The sequence below is a fragment of the Zingiber officinale genome, chromosome 3A (assembly GCF_018446385.1).
Source record: "Zingiber officinale cultivar Zhangliang chromosome 3A, Zo_v1.1, whole genome shotgun sequence".
In the NCBI taxonomy this organism is placed as follows: Eukaryota; Viridiplantae; Streptophyta; class Magnoliopsida; order Zingiberales; family Zingiberaceae; genus Zingiber; species Zingiber officinale.
Genome location: NC_055990.1, coordinates 160,567,919 through 160,590,962, shown reverse-complemented (window position 1 = coordinate 160,590,962; position 23,044 = coordinate 160,567,919). Strand labels below are relative to the sequence as shown.

At 41.0% G+C, this 23,044-nt stretch overlaps 1 protein-coding gene and 1 long non-coding RNA gene across 2 annotated transcripts; one reads left to right on the top strand and one right to left on the bottom strand.

The window, feature by feature from the left end:
- Positions 1-12,013: 12,013 nt before the first annotated feature.
- LOC122054207 (putative germin-like protein 2-1) lies at positions 12,014-12,794 on the bottom strand. The gene is made up of 2 exons (XM_042616013.1): positions 12,638-12,794; positions 12,014-12,569 (listed from the first exon to the last, which is right to left on the bottom strand). The coding sequence occupies exons 1-2, from the start codon at positions 12,730-12,732 to the stop codon at positions 12,014-12,016; spliced, it is 651 nt and encodes a 216-aa protein (XP_042471947.1). The 5' UTR covers positions 12,733-12,794.
- A 2,724-nt stretch (positions 12,795-15,518) lies between these two features.
- Positions 15,519-16,149, top strand: LOC122054205. The gene is made up of 2 exons (XR_006132604.1): positions 15,519-15,620; positions 15,819-16,149. It is a non-coding gene; the product is annotated as an uncharacterized LOC122054205 (long non-coding RNA).
- Positions 16,150-23,044: the final 6,895 nt, after the last annotated feature.

The following is a 23,044-nucleotide window of genomic DNA, read 5'->3' as shown; positions in this document are numbered from 1 at the left end:
GCCCTTTGTCAATGCCCTGCTATTTCTCAGCGCCTGCACATCAGTACAAATGTGAGAAGCACATCCAGTATCTAATACCCATGATGTAGAAATAGATAGATTGACTTCTATAACATATATACCTGAAGTGGAAGTCTCACTTCGTTTCTTCTTAAGATCCTCCAAGTATACCTTGCAGTTCCTCTTCCAGTGCCCGGTCTGACCGCAGTGGAAGCAGGTAGCATCCTTGGCGACCCCTCCTTTAGGCTTCAGTGTCTTGCCTTTGCCCTTGGCTTGGGACTTTCCCTTGCCTTTGGGCTTGCCTTTGCCCTTATGCTTCTGGACCATCAGAATGGGCTTAACCTTCTTAAGGTAACCTCAGTAGTTCGTAACATTCTAAGGAGCTGGGGCAGTGGCTTATAAATCTCGTTTATGTTATAGTTCAGAACAAATTGACTGTAGCTATCCGGCAAGGATTGCAAGATTAAGTCAGTGGCCAGCTCTTGGCCAAGTGGGAACCCCAGTCTTTGTAGGTTCTCTATGTACCCAATCATCTTGAGTACATAAGGACCTACGGGAGTCCCGTCTGACATCTTGCACCGAAACAGTGCCTTAGAGATCTCAAATTTCTCATGCCTCGCTTGTCCCTGATATAGTTGGCGAAGATGCTCAACCATATCGTAAGCGCCCATCAACTCGTGTTGCTTCTGAAGCTCAGAGTTCATGGTCGCGAGCATTAGACAGGACACATCTAATGTGTCGTCTTGATGCTTCTTGTAAGCATCTTTGTCTGCTCGCGGGGCATTGGCAGGAGGAGCCTCCGGAATGAGCTGCTCCAGAACGTACAGTTTACGTTCCTGGGTGAGAACTATTCTCAGGTTCCTGTACCAGTCCAGGAAGTTTGCTCCGTTGAGCTTGTCATTCTCAAGGACAGATCGCAGGGAGAAGGTGTTCGTATTTGACGTCATGGTTATCTACAACAGAATAAAAGCAGAAATAAATATCATATTCTTATAAAATCATTTAATTAGACATTTAATTAAATGATGCTCCCACTGAATTCTATAATTCTTGTGGGACAAGATCCACATCATACTAACCCTTGAGTTAGCTTTGGCTAATACACCCAAGGCTTAGTATGATCGGTAGGTAACGATTACCAATTACATCTCTATGCAACTCTTGTTTATAAAATCAATATCCGCATTTATATTAAAACTCGAGTTAGCTTTGGCTAATACGCCCGAGAGTTAATATAGATGTGATTTTGACCTATCTTTTCCAACCGTTGGAAGAATGCCTATAGTTGACTCGATCTAGCCGAGCAACTAGGAATACTCAATCTAATTGAGTTTGTATTTACCCATGCATTGATAGGCGGGACAAAGATTGTCCCTCCGTACCCTACCAAGATAATATGTATTGCTCTGCTTTGGCAGATTCAACAATATATGTGATCGAGGTAGTGATAGGTATCACGGCACGGTTAGGCATTTAGAGTTGGTTCGATCGAGATCTAATCTAATCGAAAAGGATGCATCTTGTGCACGACTTAGATCTAATCTAATCGCAAGGGTGCATCATGTGCACGACTTAGATCTAATCTAATCGTAAGGCACTAATTAATTAATTACTTATTAAACATGCATCATATATGATCCTGTTTGAAAGCTGAATCAACGGACGCTGGGCACGTGGCGCTCTCCGAGTCGCTGGCGTGGATCTTAGGCCGGTCGGACGACGCTCCGACGAACCTGTAAGGAAGTCGGGCCGGGAAGGGGTTCCCGGCGACGACCCTCCGACGCTCAAGTCAGGCAAAGCTCAACAAGAAAGTGGCTCCGAAAGTGGTAGAACCCGTACCTCCGGCAAAGGGTGAGGACCCTTTATATAGAGCTGTGAAGAGGCTCGGCCACACATACCGAAGTGCATACGTGTCCTCTGTCCATACCTCGGTATGGGCTTGTCAGAAGAGCTTACCTGACACCATACTGCTACAGTCCGAGCACATCTATGATGGGACAGCGGGATCCTCTGTTGTAAGATCTTGCGTATGGCCTGGTCGTTGAACATACCCGCTGTCAGGAGATGTTCCCCCGATGTTTCCTTTGTCCTTTTGTCTCTTTTGTTCCCGCGCCGAGCGGCCAGCCGCTCGGCAGGCATAGCTCAGATCGGGCGTAGGTATCGGTTCGACCGGGTGCTCGGCTGAGAGTGTTCCACAGCAACGATGCTTTATGCTTCGGCCGAGCGGGCTATCCGCTCGGCCAGGTGACCCTTTTCACTATGAGCGTCGGAAACCCGTCCATGGTCGGGTTGTCTTCTGTCCGCCCCGGGAAGCTCTTGGCCGAATGTCAGGTCGGCTCGGCATCCTTCTGTTCGGCCCTGCATCCTTCCGTTCAGCCCGGCATGCTTCCGTTCAGCCCGGCATGCTTCCGTTCAGCTGACATCCTTCCGTTCGGCCCGGCATGCTTCCGTTCGGCAGGGCATCCTTCCGTTCGGGCCGGGATCCTTCGTTCGGCGCAAACTTGGGGTGACCTCCACGTGTTTTTGACCCTCCGCCCATGACCCCCGTCCTTACCACCGGATCACATGCCTCCCCTTCAAGTCTAGTCGAAGGAGGCGCATAGTCCGACTGACTGGACGCCCGTAGTGCCGAGCGGCGCATCCAAGAAACCATTCTCCGCTTCTCCTCGTTAATCGCCTCTCATCCCACCTCTCTTGCATTTTGCAAGGGATTTCTCACGAAGTATTTTGTATAGCTAGTCCGCTCGGCTGAATATATCTCGTTTCGCAAATGGGATTTTCGTCAGATGTTTACGGGGTACTCTTGGTAACCCGCCCGCTTGCACACTTGGTCCGCCGGACTCGCTTAGTTGAATACATGCATGGCTTTAACTGGAATTACCGCTAAACAGCATTACTTCCGGCCGGAGGGTTTATAGTCGCCGGTCCGACTCTCGATATTTAACGTCGGAGCTCGACGGTCTTCCGGCCGGAGGGTTTATAGACGCCGGTGCGACTCGATTTTTAACGTCGGAGCTCGACGGTCTTCCGGCCGGAGGGTTTATAGACACCGGTTCGTCTCTCGATTTTTAACGTCGGAGCTCGACGGTCTTCCGCTCGGATGATTTATAGTCGCCTGCTCGACTCTCGATTTTTAACGTCGGAGCTCGACGGCCTTCCGCTCGGATGATTTATAGACGCCGGCTCGTCTCTCAATTTTTAACGTCGGAGCTCGACGGTCTTCCGCTCGGAGGGTTTATAGACGCCGACTCGTCTCTCGATTTTTAACGTCGGAGCTCGACGGTCTTTCGCTCGGATGATTTATAGACGCTAGCTCGTCTCTCGATTTTTAACGTCGGAGCTTGACGGTCTTCCGCTCGGAAGATTTATAGATGCCGGCTCGTCTCTCGATTTTTAACGTCGGAGCTCGATGGTCTTCCGCTCGGATGATTTATAGACGCCGGCTCGTCTCTCGATTTTTAACGTCGGAGCTTGACGGTCTTCCTATAGACGGCGGCTCGTCTCTCGATTTTTAACGTCCGGAGCTTGGCGGTCTTCCGCTCGGAAGATTTATAGCCGCCGGCTCTCTCGATTTTAACGTCGGAGCTCGGCGGTCTTCCTCTCGGATGATTTATAGACGGCTCGTCTCTCGATTTTAACGTCGGAGCTCGGCGGTCTTCCGCTCGGATGATTTATAGAGCCGGCTCGTCTCTCGATTTTTAACGTCGGGCTCGGTCTCCCGCTCGGAGGTTTATAGACGCCGGCTCGTCTCTCGATATTTAACGTCGGAGCTCGACGGTCTTCCGCTCGGAAGTTTATAGACGCCGGCTCGTCTCTCGATATTTAACGTCGGAGCTCGACGGTCTTCCGCTCGGATGATTATAGACGCCGGCTCGTCTCTCGATATTTAACGTCGGAGCTCGACGGTCTTCCGCTCGGAAGTTTATAGACGCCGGCTCGTCTCTCGATATTTAAGGTCGGAGCTCGACGGCCTTAAAGGCTAACTTTAACACAGCCGCTCGGTGAAGATATTTGCCATCTTTATAATTTTGCTTCCTGCATTACAAGGACATAGGCGACCGAAATGTATATAAATTTACATTTAGCGCACCTTTCACCCAGCTTGGATAACGTACTCCAGGCCGAACGGCTCGGGGTCTTCTTCGTCGAGCGCTTGGCTCGGATAACATACTCCCGGCCGAACGGCTCGGGGTCTTCTTTGTCGAGCGCTGGGCTCAGATACTGTACTCCTGGCCGAACGGCGCGGGGTCTTTATCGTTAAGCGTTTGACTCGAATATTATACCTCCGGCCGAACGACTCGGGGCCTTCATTATCGAGCGCTTGGCTCAGATATTATACCTCCGGCCGAATGGCTCGGGGCCTTCATTGTCGAGCCTTTGGCTTCGGATACTATACCTCCGGCCGAACGGCTCGGGGCCTTCGTTATCGAGCGCTTGGCTCAGATATTATACCTCCGGCCGAATGGCTCGGGGCCTTCATTGTCGAGCCTTTGGCTTCGGATACTATACCTCTGGCCGAACGGCTCGGGGCCTTCGTTATCGAGCGCTTGGCTCAGATATTATACCTCCGACCGAATGGCTCGGGGCCTTCATTGTCGAGCCTTTAGCTTGGATACTATACCTCCGGTCGAACGGCTCGGGGCCTTCGTTGTCGAGCCTTTGGCTCGGATACTATACCTCCGGCCGAACGGCTCGGGCCCTTCTTCCGGAAAATTACGATGAATTCTATGCCCGAAAGAAACTATATCTGAAAAACTAACCTGCCGATCAGCATAAGATCTGACTCAATTTCTCAATTCCCGAATACCCGTGGAGTGAGGTGGATACAATGTACTCGTCGAAATTTATCAAGGGCAGTAGGATGGCGAAACTTCCCGGTCGGTCCTCCATGGCCGCTCGGCCCCCCCAGAGGTGGAGGCGGCCTGCTGCGTTATCCTTTTACTTGAGCCTTCTGCTCCTGTTGCTCCACGAGCCTAGCTACTCTTGCCTTTATCAGAGCATCGAGTTTCTCCACGGAGAGCATCACCATGTGTGGTCGTCTAGCTTTATCCATCTCTTCCGATCGGATGCAGGAGCGTTTCCACAAACGGCGCCAATTTGATCCTGTCCGAAAGCTGAATCAACGGACGCTGGGCACGTGGCGCTCTCCGAGTCGCTGGCGTGGATCTTAGGCCGGTCGGACGACGCTCCGGCGAACCTGCAAGGAAGTCGGGCCGGGAAGGGGTTCCCGGCGACGACCCTCCGACGCTCAAGTCAGGCAAAGCTCAACAAGAAAGTGGCTCCGAAAGTGGTAGAACCCGTACCTCCGGCGAAGGGTGAGGACCCTTTATATAGAGCTGTGAAGAGGCTCGGGCACACATACCGAGGTGCATATGTGTCGTCTGTCCATACCTCGGTATGGGCTTGTCAAAAGAGCTTACCTGACACCATACTGCTACAGTCCGAGCACATCTATGATGGGACAGCGGGATCCTCTGTTGTAAGATCTTGCGTATGGCCTGGTCGTTAAACATACCCGCTGTCAGGAGATGTTCCCCCGATGTTTCCTTTGTCCTTTTGTCTCTTCTGTTCCCGCGCCGAGCGACCAGCCGCTCGGCAGGCATAGGTCAGATCGGGCGTAGGTATCGGTCCGACCGGGTGCTCGGCTGAGAGTGTTCCACAGCAACGATGCTTTATGCTTCGGCCGAACGGGCTATCCGCTCGGCCAGGTGACCCTTTTCACTATGAGCGTCGAAAACCCGTCCATGGTCGGGTTGTCTTCTGTCCGCCCCGGGAAGCTCTTGGCCGAATGTCAGGTCGGCTCGGCATCCTTCCGTTCGGCCCTGCATCCTTCCGTTCGGCCCGGCATGCTTCCGTTCAGCCCGGCATGCTTCCGTTCAGCCGACATCCTTCCGTTCGGCCCGACATGCTTCCGTTCGGCAGGGCATCCTTCCGTTCGGCCCGGCATCCTCCGTTCGGCAGGGCATCCTTTCGTTCGGCCCTGCATGCCCGGCATCCTTCCGTTCAGCCCGGCATGCTTCCGTTCAGCCCGGCATGCTTCCGTTCAGCCCGGCATCCTTCCGTTCGGCTCGACATGCTTCCGTTCGGCAGGGCATCCTTCCGTTCGGGCCGGGATCCTTCGTTCGGCGCGAACTTGGGGTTGACCTCCACGTGTCTTTGACCCTCCGCCCATGAGGGTCCCCCGTCCTTACCACCGGATCAATATACATAAGCAATTAACTAATTAATCTATTTGTGATTTAGTCATGGCCCCACTATGATCTTCTCAAGCCAATGAGAAGATCGAATGGTCAACCTAGGGTCAACAGCTTCTCCAAGCTCCTCCCTTTGACCACCTTGTGTTGCTCGTGCCCGCCTCGGAACTCCGTCTCGTGTGGACCCTCCACCGCTCCAATTTGTACATTATAATTTGAAACTCGAGTTACATTCGAATCTAAATCTAATTTACAACCAGAATATATGAGAAAGGCACGACGCACAGGTCGCGGAAAAATAAAAACATACAACACGCGCAAACACATAACGGCACGCAGACCGTATTATGAATTACAACACAATCCAATCATATTGGGTTTTTTTTGGGCCATGACTATCACAAAATTAATATATAATTCAAAATTATATATTTTCATAATTTTCTATAATTTTAAAAATTATTTTTTTACAATTTTTACGAGTAAAATTTCCCGGCGGTCCCATTTAGCGGTTTCGGGCGCAATCGCGGAACGGATCCCCTTGCGGGGCCAGGGGCAGCGCCCCTACCCGCGATCTAACCATCGCGAGGGTTCCTTTGCGATCCAACAGCGCCTAAACTCGCTGTCCCAAAACGATTTGGGTCGAGACATTGCCGTTTCGGAAAAATCTTCCCGGCAGGTTTGTTTTTAGCGATTTCGGGTGCAATCGCGGAACAAATCCCCTTGCGGGGTTAGGGGCAGTACCCCTACCCACGATCTAACCATCGTGAGTTGCTCCTTTGCGATCTAATGGCACCTAAGCCCGCTGTCCCAAACGGATTTGGGGCAAAACGAAGCCGTTTAAGGAAAAACTTCCCGGTAGCCGAAGCCTACAAGTGCCGAGATACTTGTGCTTCGCTTCTACGGAAAAATTACCCATAAAACCATAAAAAACTAAATTTTACAGAAAATCACAGAAGATTTAGTTTTCATAAAACCAAAAAATTAAACTCGTACAAGCTTTGCACGTGGCTCTGATACCACTGTTGGGTTTTTCGGGCCGCGAAAACCGCTTTTCGCGTCGCGGAAACCCCGAATCACCCAAAGCCGTAGATCGGTGCAAGGAAAACCGAATGAAATACTAGTACGAGTTTCAAAACCTTTAGATCTACTCCTAGATCTATGTGTTGAGAAGTATACCTTGAAGCGTGCCCTTTCGCGTTCCCGCTCGTCCAAGGAATTGCCGGATCTCTAGACCGTCAAGCGTCGGTCCTCTAGAAGTATCCACACGGACACGTAGGTGGAGAAAACCTCACACAAAGGTGTGCTATCACCTTGGTAAGATTCGGCCAAGTTGAGGAGGAGAGGGAGAGCTTGAGAGGAAGAAGATGCAATAATCATCACTTGAATGAAAATGAATCCATTTTCATTTAAATTGTGGCCGACCACATTTCCCAAATGTAACCCCCTCATTAATGCATTAAGTTGTCATCAAAGAGGGAATGTAACCTCCATGAGGTGGCACTCACTAGTAACTCCCATGAGGTGGCAACCATGATGATGTGGTGCATCATCATTAGTCCACATCAATGCCAACTCACCAATGAGATGACATAAAGTCAAGTCAAACTTGACTTTTAATCTTCCTCTCAAGTCAAGTCAAACTTGACCAAATCTCTTCCATGGTTGATCTAATCTAACCATTTGATTCAAGCCAACTTAATATAATGAATCTAATTCATTAAATTAAGTTGATTTAATGAGTCATAATCTAAATTAGACTCATTGAATACATGAATCAACTTGAGTCTAACTCAATTAGCCCAATTTGGATTACTCTTAATCCAATTGGATCCATCAAATGAATCAAGTCCTCTTGGTTCATCATATGAACCTAATCTCCATCTAATTGTCCTTAGTGTGTGACCCTATAGGTTCTTGTAACGTTGGCAATGCCCTAAACCCATTTAGGAGCATAAGTAATGAGCGGTATCTAGCAACACATCATTACTACCCAAGTTACAAGAATGTCGAGATCCGACATCACTTTGTGACTACTAATTGTGACTCCTCACAAAATATGACAAGTGTCCTTCTATCCTAGACATCTAGATTGATCAATGTGAGGCATAGACCGTGTCATCCTCTGACCAATCTAAATCTTGAACTCCAAGTAGACTCACTAAATCAAATGAGCTCAATATCCTATATTGACTCATTTGGGCATGACCATGCACTTCGTGGTCTCACTCTATCAAGAATTCCGATGTCTCTCCCGTCATATAGGAGGGATAGATCCCATCTACATCACTCACATCCCTCTGCATAATTTGTTATATACCCAGTAATCGCCTTTATAGTCCACCCAGTTACGGGTGACGTTTGACGAAACCAAAGTACATAACTCTTTATGTAGGGATCCATGGTGACTTCAGGTCTAAGGACTAATAGTCATACTAATAGCCACATGAGAAAGTATATGACACTCATATAACGATCCATGATACTTTCTCATGGCGGGTCATTCAATATACATTCTCCAATGCATACCCATGTGTCAACTTGATATCTCCATATCCATGACTTGTGAGATCAAATCATCGAGTTGACCTACATGCTAGTCTTATTGCATTAACATTGTCCTTGAATGTTAATACTCGACTAGAAATGATTTAGAGTAGTGTTCCCTATATCATCTCACTATCGGTTCAACTAACCGATTGATATAGGTGAGAAACATCTACTCAAGGACATTATTATACTTAGTTTATTTGGCACCAATACAAGTAAGTATAATAACCAAACAAATGCCTTAATTAATATAAAAATATGATACAATAAGTCCATAATACAATAATCAAATGATTGTCTCTAGGGCTCTAGCTAACAGATAGCTCCTCGAATGGTGGCTCTAGGATTTCCTCTAAAAGGGGAAAACTCTCTCCCAAAGAAAGGGGATGGAGTTCCAAATCCAAGATCATCCAAGAAAGGGTTTGCTTGACTTTTTTATACTTCCCTAAAATTTTTTAGATCTAGCCCATTTGTTGGACTTGGTCAAAACTAATTTTTCACCCCTTAGACCCGAGTTTTTTTAGATTGAACCCTAAAGAAAACTTGTAGAACTTGAAAGTATCTACATTTTAATAGTTGGTCTGACCTATCTCTAATTGACCCGAAAGTTATGGTCATTCAAAATTTGGTCTGCGGTCTGAGTCGGGCAGGACAGATCTATCAGATTTTTAGGGCCCTATCAAAATGCTTTTTGGACCATTAGATATGATTTTCTTGGTTTGACCTCTAAATCAAAGTTGTAGATCTTGAAATTATCTTCATTTTGATAGGTGGTACAGTTTGTAACTCCGACCGATCAAAAAGTTATGACCATTTTAAAATTAGTTTGTAGTGTAGTCTGGAATTCAACATGACTATGTTTGGAAAAGACATAGTCGTGCTAAAAAGACATAGTCGTGCCTAAAAGGCATGGCCAAGCCATAGAAAAGATTGGATTATGCCAGATTTTCACACAGTCGTGCCTTTAAGCATGATCTGGACATTTTAGAGGCTCTAAACTCCGTTTTAGCACTATTTTCTGTCAAATTTATTCCGTAGGAATATGCACATGTCAAGAAATATGACTAGAGCGTATTCCTTGATTAAAACTTCAGTTTGAAAGTTTTTTGGAACTTTTTTCTTAATATATGCTTCATGTGTTTAGCTTGATGATGAGACATGGCTAGCTCGTGTTAAGCTTTTTTTCGCTCCATTTCTTGTTCGTAGGAGTACATTTGTGTCATAGGATACGACTAGAGTATGCTCCTTCTTCCAACGTCATGTTTTAAGACTTTTTACTCTATTTTTGCTTTGAAAACATGCCCTGTCAATGAAAATACATAAAAAAATAGATCTCTAGACCAAAAAAAAATAATTATATTGAGATAATTATAAAATAGGATGTGATGACATAAATCATGATCATAAAGTGCAAGCAAATATACGTCAAATAATGTATAAAAATATATCTAATCTACCCACATTATTGACACTCTTGCACAATCATCTCAATTATACCGATCTGATGCCATTTCACTTAACACATCAACCCCTCTGTCACAATTGAACATAGACTGACATACCATGTAAGATAGTACGTGAAATAACCTGATCGACATAGCAAACCCACATAGTCTTGAGTGATGACATCTTCCTTACCGAACATCCCACCAATCAAATCTAGAAGAGAAAGGTACCATTTCACTCTTTCAGCAACAGTAATATAAAAGAAGCCTGCTCCTGCAGACAAAAGTACACGCATTCATAATTATACACATTTACTCATTTACACGGTTCATCTTCTCCATTTTCTCCCTTGAATGTTAAAGTGATTGATCAATCAGGATACCCTCAGCCTCCATTTTAATCCTATCCTTCTCGTTGTCTCTTTTTCCAGTTCTGCCAAGTCTCGGTGATATCCTCCCTTGGTGCTCGACAACTCTGTTAACATCAAAGACAACTCATGGCTTGTCCTCTGGTTATCTCAAGCCAGAACAATTGGTATGAAAATTTAAAATTTTTAACTTGTAGATTATATAACATAGCTCTAATTTTGTGGCAGTGAGCATGGACCCTGCGCATCCCTTATTTTTTTTTTTTCAAAAATATTTTTTAAAAATAATAATAATTTTGAATTATCATGGACCGTACGTAATCGAACCGTGAACTCGTGAACCGTAATCGTAATTGAGTGACGACGTTCCATCATCATCCAACTGGCGTCTGCAAACCGTCGAATCCCGAACGGTGATGGTAATAGACCAAGGGCGATTAACTTTCCGGGATTGCTGACTTTGAATATTTACTTCGCCTGCTAAATGCAAACCCAAAGACGGTTCATTTTGTTCATTTGTGTCGACTAAAATGAAGGACGCAGACTTTGACCTCTAAACTGATTGCCTTCCGGTTCATTCTAGTTCATCGCCACGGAAACTGACTCAGAAAATCAATAGTTTCTAAAAATTAAAATAAAAAATCTCTTTAACCATCGGATTAACTTCTCCAGCTAGTTCATCTCCAACTTGAACAGACCTCGATGCCCTTGTGGCTTGTAGACTTGCTGCGGTTTACAAAAAGTCTTCCATTGACTCTATCGTTGACTTGGAAATTAGACATATAGTCGTCGGATGAAGTCAACGAAGGAATGAATGTTCGCACTCTCCTCCATATCCAAACATCTTACAAATTTCCGAGGTACTAATTAGGTTTCGGCCGACTTGTGCCAATTTCTGTAATTATAAATAGACGCACCGAAAGAAGGTAATTCCACAATGTTTTGGTGGAGAAAGGAGATGGCAGCAGTGTACTGTGAGCTGTGCATGGAGGAGGAGACTATCAATAATAACAGTAGTGGCAGTAGCAGCAGTCGAAGGAAGAAGACGAGGAAAGGGTACGTACCGGTTCTTGTGGGAGAGGACGTGGATAAAGGATCAGAATGGCTGCAGAGGTTTGAAGTGCACGTGAAGGCGTTCAGAGAGCCGTCCATGGTTGCTCTGCTTGCCATGGCGGAGGGGAAACTGGGGCATCGCCATCAGGGGGTGATCAGGATCCCATGCAACGCCGAACACTTCCGGCAGACCATGTCTATGTTCGTCTTTAAATCTAGATGAGTAAATTAAAGCGTTGTACTTTGTTTGTCTTCCATTGCAATGAATGGTGAATTGTTGAATTTTTTTTAGACGCAAGGAATTTTTTTCTTGCTCTGTTTCCATACGCCCAAACCCACACAACAGAACATCGTTTCTGAATCAAACTAAGAGAAACAATGGACAAACTCTTCGATGCGTTTCTCAGAACTTGGCCCGGATTGCGTCGACTGTCTCCTTGCTCACATGGAAGGCCTTCGCGAGCACATCGTCGGAGATGGGCGGCGTCGATCCAAAGATAGCATTGCCGACAGTGATAACGCCAGGGTTCTGGCTGCTGAGGCCGGCAATGGCCACAGAGTTGGTGGTCCAGTTGTTGTATTGGTAGTGGATTAGACCTTGAGGGAACACAAACACGTCGCCCTTGTTAAGAACCTTGGTGTGGTGTTTGTTCTCAGGGTTGGAGGTCACAAAGCCAACGAGAAGGGCGCCTTTCAGCACGACGAGGACCTCGGTGGCGCGCGGGTGGGTGTGTGGTGGGTTAAGGCCAAAGGGAGCGTAGTCGATGCGAACCAAGGAGATGCCCAGTGTGTTCAGCCCAGGAATCTGAGCCACGCTGACAGGGGTCACCTTGGAGCCGACGGCATTCGAAGTGTTACCAGGCTTGTCGAGGCCACTGAAGAAGAAGTCGTCGACGGTGACCATCTGTGCGTCCTTACAGGCCAGGCCATTGACCAAAGCTGCAAGGGTAGGGATACATCAGTGGCATAACAAGGAATTAAGGGTTTGAATCCAACAAACGCAATGATCACCTGCTGAATTCTCATCGAATCTCCGAGCTGGTTGGGATCAGAAGCCATGGCAGGACTGGTGGAAGCTAAGGCGACGAGGGCGAGGAAGATGATACGACTTGCCATCTCCATGCTCTTCGTTTGAACCAAATGCTGCTTGATGGAATAAATTGGATTGGAGGAGTTCGAGTATTTATAGAACATTTTGAGATCACGAAGCGTGTTCATTTGGACTGCACAAGCTGTTGAATCAGTCCATGGAAGCAGCAAATATTTTAAAGAGAGGACAAGTGGATAAGCCATTAACTTCCATTTGTATATAACAGATCCTGATTGGATTATTGTTACATAGGGAAGGGAAAAAAAACATCTTTGTTGAAAGACCTGTTCCTTCGACATAATTCCATCTGCTAAGTGAAACTGGGAAGCAAACAAGCCACTTTCAGCCACTAAGTTGACCTCACAAGAAGAACCCTTCAAAGGACACAATTAGAAAGCTAAATCTTAATAATCATCAAATAGAAATCGATGTCACTACAATAATTACTGTATTTTGGGACGAATTTTGGGACGAATTTATAAAAAAAATTCGTTGCAAAAGATTTGGGGACGAAATTTGGGACGAAAAAATTTTCGTCCCAAACAGGTTGATGCCAATTTTTGGAACAAATTTATGTTTGTTGCAAAATTGGCAACGAAATTGGGGACGAAAATAGGGACGAAAATAATTTTCGTCCCCAAATTCGTCGCAAATATACGGTAGAACTCTAAAGAATTTTGGGACGAAAAAATTTTTTGTTGCAAACTTAGCAACGAATTTGGGGTCAAAAAATTTTGTCGAATTTTTTTTTGTTGCTAATTTTGTCCCAAATTTTGCGTATGGATTTTCCAACGAATAGTAATTTTGTTGCAAAATCCGCAACGAGACAACAAAATTTAGCAACGAATTTTATTTTCGTTGCGAAAGCCGTCGCCAAATTTGCAACAAAAACCCTTATTTGTTGCAATATTTCATATAATTTTGGGACGAAAAATTTTTTTGTTGCAAACTTAGCAACGAATTTGGGGTCAAAAAATTTTGTCGAATTTTTTTTTATTGCAAATTTTGTCCCAAATTTTTTCCAACGAATAGTAATTTTGTTGCAAAATCGGCAACGAATTTGGCAACAAAATTTAGCAACGAATTTTATTTTCGTTGCCAAATCCGTCGCCAAATTTGCAACAAAAATCCTTATTTGTTGCAAAATTTCATACAATTTTGGGACGAAAAACTTTTTTGTTGCAAACTTTGCAACGAATTTGGGGACAAATTCTGTGACGAATTAATTTTTGTTGCTAAGTTAGTCCCAAATTTAAAACAAATAATAAATTTGGCAATGATTTTGGCAACAAAATTTGGCAACGAATTAAATTTTCGTTGCCAAATCCGTTGCTTTTTATATGGGATTCTGGGACGAATCCACAGATTCGTCGCAGAATCTGGGAAGAATACGATAGATTGGCAACAAAAATTATTTGTTGCCAAATTCGTTCCTACTATCAAAACTACATTCCAGATATAATTGTTTTCTACAATTCAATCCATACATACATATGTAACAAATTCAAATAACACATTCAACACATCATAATTAACATTAACACATCCTAATTAACATTAACACATCTTAATTAATTCACATACATCTATTCATTCAAACTCAACAAAGCATACAATATCATAATTTGTTCTTTAAGCTACTCAAAAATATTTCACAAGTTCAAACACTCCAACAAGTTTCCATACAAGTCCATCAATCCAAGAAGGTACATCAATCCAACAAGTTAAACAAACTAAGAAACATCAAGTTATCTTCTTATTCCACAAAAGCTTTCATCCCCATCAAGTCTTCTTTTCCTACATAAAAACAAACAAATAAACTAGATCATATGCAACCAGAAAACATCACATGTTTCTATAATTAATTTAAATAAACAGAATCCAGTTAAAATGTAAGGTTTACATCTTGCTCTTTGAACTATCAACAGATCACTAAATCACACAGACATACTTAGATAGTAGAGTCGAATGATAGTGTAATCTATCCAACACCATACTGTCATGAATTATTGTGCAGTTCTAGAGAAAGAGCTTACTGTCCTTGACTGTATTGCTTGCAGAAACCAATTGGTCAGCATATGCCATGTTTGCTTTTCTTTCAATAGTGTTTAACATTGCTCATTGGGGACCTTTACGAAGTGAATATCAATAGTTGAGTGTTTGCTCCATCCTTAATCAATTACAAATGGTTTTAATTGTATTCAAGGTTTTCAATTACAGCTTACTGTAGGCTTGAGGAGACCATATAAAAAAACACTAGTAGGAAGCATTTAAATTGGGGATCGGCAATCTAATAAACAGAATTGTGATGTTTGAAGTCTTCATATTGCTGTAGGGGCACAACCATTCGATCAAACCAAGAATGTAAGATAAAGCTTCTTTTGCTCTTGGATAATTTGCACTTGATCAGTGTTAGTGTGATACTTTGTTGTTCACTTCTAAGTAATCTTTAGGGATTAACTTCGGCAATTGTTCTTAGTGGAGAGGCCTAATGTATTTATCTGTTCAAAAGATACAATTGTCCAGAAGTCCCTCTTCCTAAAAGCTGCAATTGTTGCTAAAAGTATTCATTAGTTTACGATTGATGATAGTGACTGTGGCTACTATATCTGTATTCTGCTGGTGCAATTGAAATTGATCTCCAAAGAATTACTTTATGCAAATGATCTGTTAATGAAATATAGGCCTCTGACTAATTGGGTATTATTTTAAAGAATGGCCTAGATGATATATTAAAAAGATTTCCTGCAACAATGATAACATCTATATTCTACCCTGACCTGATCACTGGTTAAAATTACTGATCCTGGTTTTCTTACAGAGTTGATGATCTTCCTCTAGGTGAAATAAATGAAGTCTATCTTTTGGATTTCATTGGATCCTCTGGTTTTATCGGGGAATTATATCCAAAAGTCGAGAGGTACCACTTTCAACTTTTTAGGTCCATGTCCTTCATAGTTTTCTTTTCCTTCTTTTTGCTGTGATGTTATTTAATGTATATTAGTTTGTCTTTCATCTTGTTCATAGAGTAATAGTGCTAAGAATCCTTATCTTCTCAATTACATGTGAGGTTCTTAATTCTGGCATGTGATTTCCTTTTGTTTGCTTTTCATTTCAGTGTGATAATATTAGACCATCATAAGACTGCAGTTGAAGCTCTCTGTGGCAATGCTTCATTTGGCAAGAATGTGATAAAGGTTATTGATATGGATAAGAGTGGTGCTACAATTGCATTTGACTTCTTTAAAGAAAAGCTTTTAAAAAGAAGTGATACTTTGAAAGGTCTTGGAATCCACAACCATCAGGAGGCAGGTCAAAAAAATTTGTCTGGTTACAAATTTGAAAGAGTACAGAAGCTCTTTGAATACATTGAAGATGGTGACATATGGAGGTGGAAGCTCCCGCACAGCAAAGCTTTTAGTAGTGGCTTGAAAGATATGAATATAGAATACAATGTGAATGTGAATTCAGCTTTGTTTGAACAGGTAAATTTTTTTGTTAGTCATTTTACCAGGTAACTGTTATTAGTTTTAGTTAAATTTGAATTGTTTTGCCCAGTCCATTTCAAATCTATACAATTATATAAACTTCAAATTGTGACTATTCTCTTTGTGATTATACTCATTATTTTCTTCTACTTTCAGGATCTGCTATCTGTTTACTCTTTTGTTATCTCAGTTGTAATTTTTTGAATTTACTAATGGATATTGAAATGACTAATTATTTTACAAAAACATTTTAGTTCTAGAGAAAGTGAGAGGCAAAAGATTAGTAATTCTATCATCCCATTCTCTGATTCTTGCCTTTTTATACATCCAGTCTATTTCTTTGGTCAATGTTCAAGTAGCCTAAACTACCAGCATGATTAGTAGCAGTAGCTAAAATTCCAGAAGATCCATAGGTGCTCTCTCAGATTTCAGGATTCAGGTCTAGTTGTATATGGATTTGTAAATAGGTCAACTACTTTATTAGCTGTAACTGACAATGTTTGGTTATGTGGGTTGATCTGCATGATCTGGTTACAATGTGCTTAGCTATAATTTTTTTTAATAGATATCAAAAGTTGGAATGATAAAACCCTAAATAGAATATTCTCTATTACATTGTTACACATATGATATATATTTCTCTGTGATATTTTTGGTGAATTATTATTTAGATGATTTTTTTATTCATTTGTTAATTGGGACTAACATCTTGGTCACATGATGTATAAAACAATTTAGAAGTTACAATAAATGTGTCAGATCTGAGTAAATAATTTTGAGTCTGACATGATTTGTTAAATGGATCATCTTCAGATTGAACTAATTGTGTTGTGGGTGATAACGCTTCCAATTGTTGGTTATGTAGATCCGATAGATTTGTATGAATGGATAAGAATTCAAGTCATAGTCGTGCAGTAAATAATCTTTTCATTTAAGAGGTCACTTAATATTTGATTTATCTCCTTTTATCTCACCTTATGACCAACAATAAAAGGTACTATTACTCCTTTGGTATTAATTGTTATACAGTAGAGTTAACAGACTATTACTGAGACTACCATAGATTCCCTAGGTAAAAGATCAATTGTATGCAGAATAAGTGAAGCCCGACAGAATGTACAGAAATGAATCAGAGATCTTGTAGCTACAAATTGATAGAGAGGACTAAAGCTTGGTTTGATATTTCAAACTAATAAGAAGACAAGTCAAAATTAAGACAGGTCAAAAACTTTTAATTGCCCATGGACTGAAGTTAGCAAACTCAAGACAATTACTCTTAAACACCTTTATACAAGCAATCAGAAATTCCTTGAACATTCAAAAAAAAGCCCTATTTATCAACGGTATCAACTATCAATTTCATAGCAATGGTAAATTAAAATATAAGAAGTATCCTGAAGCTAGCTAACAGTTTCTTAAATATATAATACATCCTATTTCACCATAGCAAATAAAAGCTACAAATATCCTATTTCCATTTGGCATGAATAGCATGAGATGTATTTTTAAAAATCCTAACATATGAAAATATCTCAAATGAATAAAACACAAACTAGTTAATATCAAATTGGTTCCAAACACCTTCCTCATTGATTAAAGACATCACTGAATTAGTTTGTTTCAAATATAATCAATCAAATGATCTCTAGAAGATATGGTTGACAAATCCGTCAATATATAATGCAGTAGTAGCAAATCCGTCTATATCAATCTAATTTGATAAAATTTTAAATGATTTCATTCTTTCTTCGTGCTGACCTAATTTTAATTGATTCCCTCCTATGTGAACTAATAATGCAGTAGTAGCAAAATTTAATAAATTTATAAAAATAATGATACCCTTATTTAACTTTACAAATGCAACTGAAAAATATAAATAAATCAATAAAATTAGATTACATAATACTTACTTTTTTCTCCAGCATACATTTCGTCTCACCAGCCCTGTTAAAAACAAATCAATCATATTAATTAAAATAAAAATTAGAGAAGTTAAGAAACTATTATTTAATGTTGAAAACACTAATTAGGAGACATTTAATCAGCGTACATAATTAAAATCAGGAACAACCATCACCACCATCATCGTTATCATCATAGCCATCATCATCATCGTCATTGGAAGGAACCTGACTTAGAGCGGAGTTCAACTGAAGGTGTCGCATGATAAATTCTTGCTGTCGGCGCAATGCTCTCATATCTTGCTCCATTTTCGCCCTTTCTTGGTCTCTTTGCACCCTTTCTTGGTCTCTTTGTGATATTATTTCCTTCAGATTGCTAACTTCATCAGTCAAGGTATTTACTTGGGTCCTAAGTGTTGTTGAGGAGGAAGATGATCCAACTATTCTTTGGGTTCTGCTCAAGGAACCCATTCCCAAAATCCTTCCCCCTTTTGGTCCTCCACTAGCCTCCAACCATAAACTCAAATTATTGCCAACAGACTCCTCAGACCCCTGACTATCGACACCAGCTTGTGAGCATGATTGGGCTAGCTCGAGTTCATCATATTTGTCCTATTTTTTAAAAAACATAAAGATATTGATTAGATATAATAGAAACACATATAATATTAAGACATCTACCTAGAGTACAATTAAGTAAATAAAAATTTATTCAAACCTTGACTGCTTTTGCTCTCGCCCCACTCCAAGTGTTATTTTTTTTTTAAAAGTGCGGGTGAAAGTATCAATGAAAGTGGGCTCCTTCCCTAGCTCCTTGGTCTAAAAAACATAATTACAAATAATGAAATAATTTGATATAAATAATTAATTTGTGGAAGAGTTAAAAAATTACCAATCTCCGTCTATGCTCATCTATGTTAATGGAGCCTCCCGCATATATAGCAGATGAGTCACCAGAATTATGAGATTGATTCATTCTATTCAGATCACTCCTTTGCTTACTCTCCTCTGTTGCCCAAAACTGGGTGATCCTCTCCCAATTTTCTTCGGTGATGAAGTTTGGTTTTTTCCCCCGCTGCTTGGCGTGACTTAATACATGTCTGATGTGATCGCCACATTTTTTTTTAAATATTCTGCGGATCTCCATTTCATCATTAGGGTCCCAATTATTTAGCCGCTGAAATGGAATTTTTTTTAATTATATATTAATTTTAAATTTGAATTAAATTCAAGAAAATATACCTTGAACTCGCTCCACCATAGTTGTTTTGTGGCTGGTGGGGTGCTTGAATATGTCATCGACTCTCCTCCCCAATGGTTATTCACAATTCTATTAATCTCGCGAACAACTTGTACAGGATTTTCAAATCTGCATTAAATTACAAACAAATTATGTTAAATTATTAAGATAAATAAAAAAAAATAAAATATTTTATAGTACTTACGAATCTCCGATGGGGACTAAAAATTCTCTATCATTTCTAAACTCAGCAAATGAGCTTCTTGCAGAGTCAGGAAGATTTGTGGGGGCTGGTAAATGCGCTGGGGATGGTAATGGCGGCGGCGAATTTGAAGCCGGTGGAGATGGCACATGTGATGGTCCTGCCTGATCAGGGGGTGGCATAGGTACACTGGCAGGTGATGAATTTGTTTGGTCCTGTGAGCTCCGTCTACGCCCACCACGTCGAAATATATGCTGAAAATTCCAACAATATAGGATAAAATAAATTATAGATATGATACATAAAAAAAGGACATTTAAAAACCTTACCATTTTTACGTAAAGCTTATAGAATAAGGAGGAAAAAATATGAGATAGTCACCTCTAATGACCTGTAGGAACAAATACAATGTATTAACAAATAAAATAAATAAAATTATAAATGAGACAGTATAAAAAAAATATGGTAAATTTCTTTAATAATCTAACAAAACTTACCCATCATCAAAAATCAAAGTCATCATTATAGTTATCATCATCCTCCCCCTCCTCCTCCTCCGACTCCTCTTCCTCTTCTTCTTCCTCTTCCTCTTCCTCTTCCTCCTCCTCCTCCTCCTCCTCATTATCATCGTCAACATCATCAATTTCACTTCTATCCACGTTTATCACTACACCGCTGGGATCTCGTAAAGTTGGAATAATAAATTCCTCAGTCTGAAAGGTGTTTGCAACTCCCTCTTGTTGATATGCAATGTTTTCCCAACGTGCCTCAATTTTTTTTCGTGCTTTGGTTTTACAAACAGCCCACCAATCAATCTTATCACGTTTTAAACTCGGGTATGCAGAATAAAATACTTGGATTGCTTGTTGTGCCAATACAAATGGTTCATATCTCTTATAAAATCTCTTATGATTTATTTCAACTAAATTATAATGTGGATGCACCTTCATCCCTCTAACAGGGTCAAACCAGCGACACATAAATAATATTACTTGCATTTGTGGCCCTGGGTATTCTACTTCTATAATTTCATCCAACAAACCATAAAAATCATTGCTTGGACCTCCTTCATTAGATGACGATACACACACCCCACTATTCATGGTATTCTTTCCCATTCCATATTCTTGAGTATGAAAATTATATCCATTTATGAAATATGCTGGCCAAGTGCGTACGAATGATTTTGGACCCCATGACAGATGGAATAGCCATTCTTGCTCAAGGTGAGCTTGATTACCTTGAACCTAAGGTCAAAACACCAATTGTTAAACATATGCATATGATTCAACCAAATAGATATTATTTACTTACATATGATTTGAACCATGCAGCAAATTCTTCTTCGCAAAATCTATCGAATTCTTGTGGCGACAATTCAGAATATAAGTTTTGAAATATCCTACTTAAAAAAAAACATATTATTACACAACCAATTTACGGCATAAAAAGAATTAGAATATAAATATATACTTACTCGTAATACGACGATACTTCTGGACAATTTAGTAAAATATAGGTTTGGGCTGCACGCCATTCTTTACCAGTTAAATATCTTTGTTTACATGGTCCACTTGGTCGACCAAGGTAGTTAAAGATTGAAAATGAGTTGACATTTGGATCAATAGGACCCTCATCATTTCTGCCCGCTTTTCGCCTTTTGCTAGGGACATGAGATTCAAAATAATATGATGCAAAAGTTGTTACTTCCTCCACAATGTATGCATTAACAATAGAGGCTTCAACACGTGCTTTATTTTTCACTTTTTTCTTCAAATGATATAAGAATCTGTTGAAAATTTAATAAATTATGTTAACTATTAATACATAATCCAGCATAATTAGTAATTTTTTTCCATTCAAAGAGTTAAAGTATAGGAAAAAAGAAATTTTACCTTTCAAATGGATACATCCACCGAAAATGGACGGGTCCTCCAACTTTAGCCTCATATGGCAAGTGAACCAAAAGATGTTCCATGGAATCAAAAAAAGAGGGTGGAAATATCCTTTCCAAATTGCACAAAATGATTGGAATGCCTCTCTCTAACTTCTCCATGTGTGAACGTCGCAAAACTGTTGAGCAAATATCATGTAGGAAAATACTTAACTCCGTAATTGCTCCCCATACAAATTGTGGTAAGAGTTCCTTAAAAGCAATAGGAATCAATCTTTGCATTATTATATGACAATCATGACTTTTCAACCCAAATAATTTGCATTCTTTGATATCAACACATCTTCCAAGATTAGAGACATACCCATCTGGAAATTTTAAAGACTTCAACCATTCACATAGGACACGTCGTTGATCCTTATTTAATGTATAAACTGCCTTTGGCTTTGGTCCCCTACTATTTTCATCAACATCAAGAGTGGGTCTTTTACAAATGAGTCGCATATCTTTTCTTGCATTGAGATTGTCTTTTGTTTTTCCATTGATATCCATCACTGTATTTATCAGATTATCAAAAACATTCTTCTCAATATGCATTACATCGAGATTATGATGTATCAAATGACTAAACCAATATGGCAAATCCCAAAATATACTCCGTTTAGTCCATTTATGTGTATGCCCATAATCATATGTTGTACCATGAGGGTTTTCAATAACAGATGGAAAGTGAAGCACTCTGTACCAAATATCTAGACCTGTCAATCTCAAAGGCGGAAGTGTTCGTTCAATCCTATTTTTAGTGAATTCATCTTTATTCCTTCTGAAATTATGATTTGTTGGTAAAAATTGCCTATGACAATCAAAATAACTCGGTTTCTTCCCATGTTTCAATCTGATTGACTTTGATCTCTCCATACATATGGGGCATCCCAAGATCCCAGCAGTACTCCAACCTGATAGCATACCGTAGGCTGGAAAGTCATTTATGGTCCAAAGAAGAGCAGCCTTCATTATAAACATCTGGTTAGAATTAACATCGTATGTAGGAACACCTTCATCCCATAGTTGTTTAAGTTCAGCTATCAGGGGTTGCATATAAATATCTATCAACTTCTTTGGATTTTGCGGCCCAGGTACAACCAATGTTAAAAACATATAAGGTGTTTTCATGCACATCCCAGGTGGAAGATTATATGGCGTTAAGATAACTGGCCAACAAGAATAATTTCTTCCTGATTTACCAAATGGAGCAAATCCATCAGCACATAGACATAATCTAATGTTTCGAGCCTCCTTTGCAAAATCTGGATATGTTCTATCAAAATTTTTCCACGCATCTGCATCTGATGGATGACACATTAGCCCCTCTTCTGTTTTATGAGTTGCATGCCAAGTCATGTGTTCTGCTGTTGCCTTTGATGCATACAGTCTTTGTAATCTAGGAGTTAAAGGTAAATAAAACAACTGGTTGTATGATTTACGTCGTTGTTGACTCCTTCTGGTTGTCTTATACCTATCTTGATTACAGAATTTACAAACATCTGCATATGCATCATCTCCCCAATATAACATACAACCATCTCTGCAAACATCAATTCTTTCAACCGGAAGACCTA

What these genes read in the sequence shown, in the direction of transcription:
- LOC122054207 (XM_042616013.1), bottom strand. Translation starts at nt 12,732, where the DNA reads ATGGAGATGGCAAGTCGTATCATCTTCCTCGCCCTCGTCGCCTTAGCT. An exon ending in CCCAACCAGCTCGGAGATTC is followed by an intron (nt 12,570 to 12,637) that starts GATGAGAATTCA and finishes GTTATGCCACTG; the next exon opens with ATGTATCCCTACCCTTGCAG.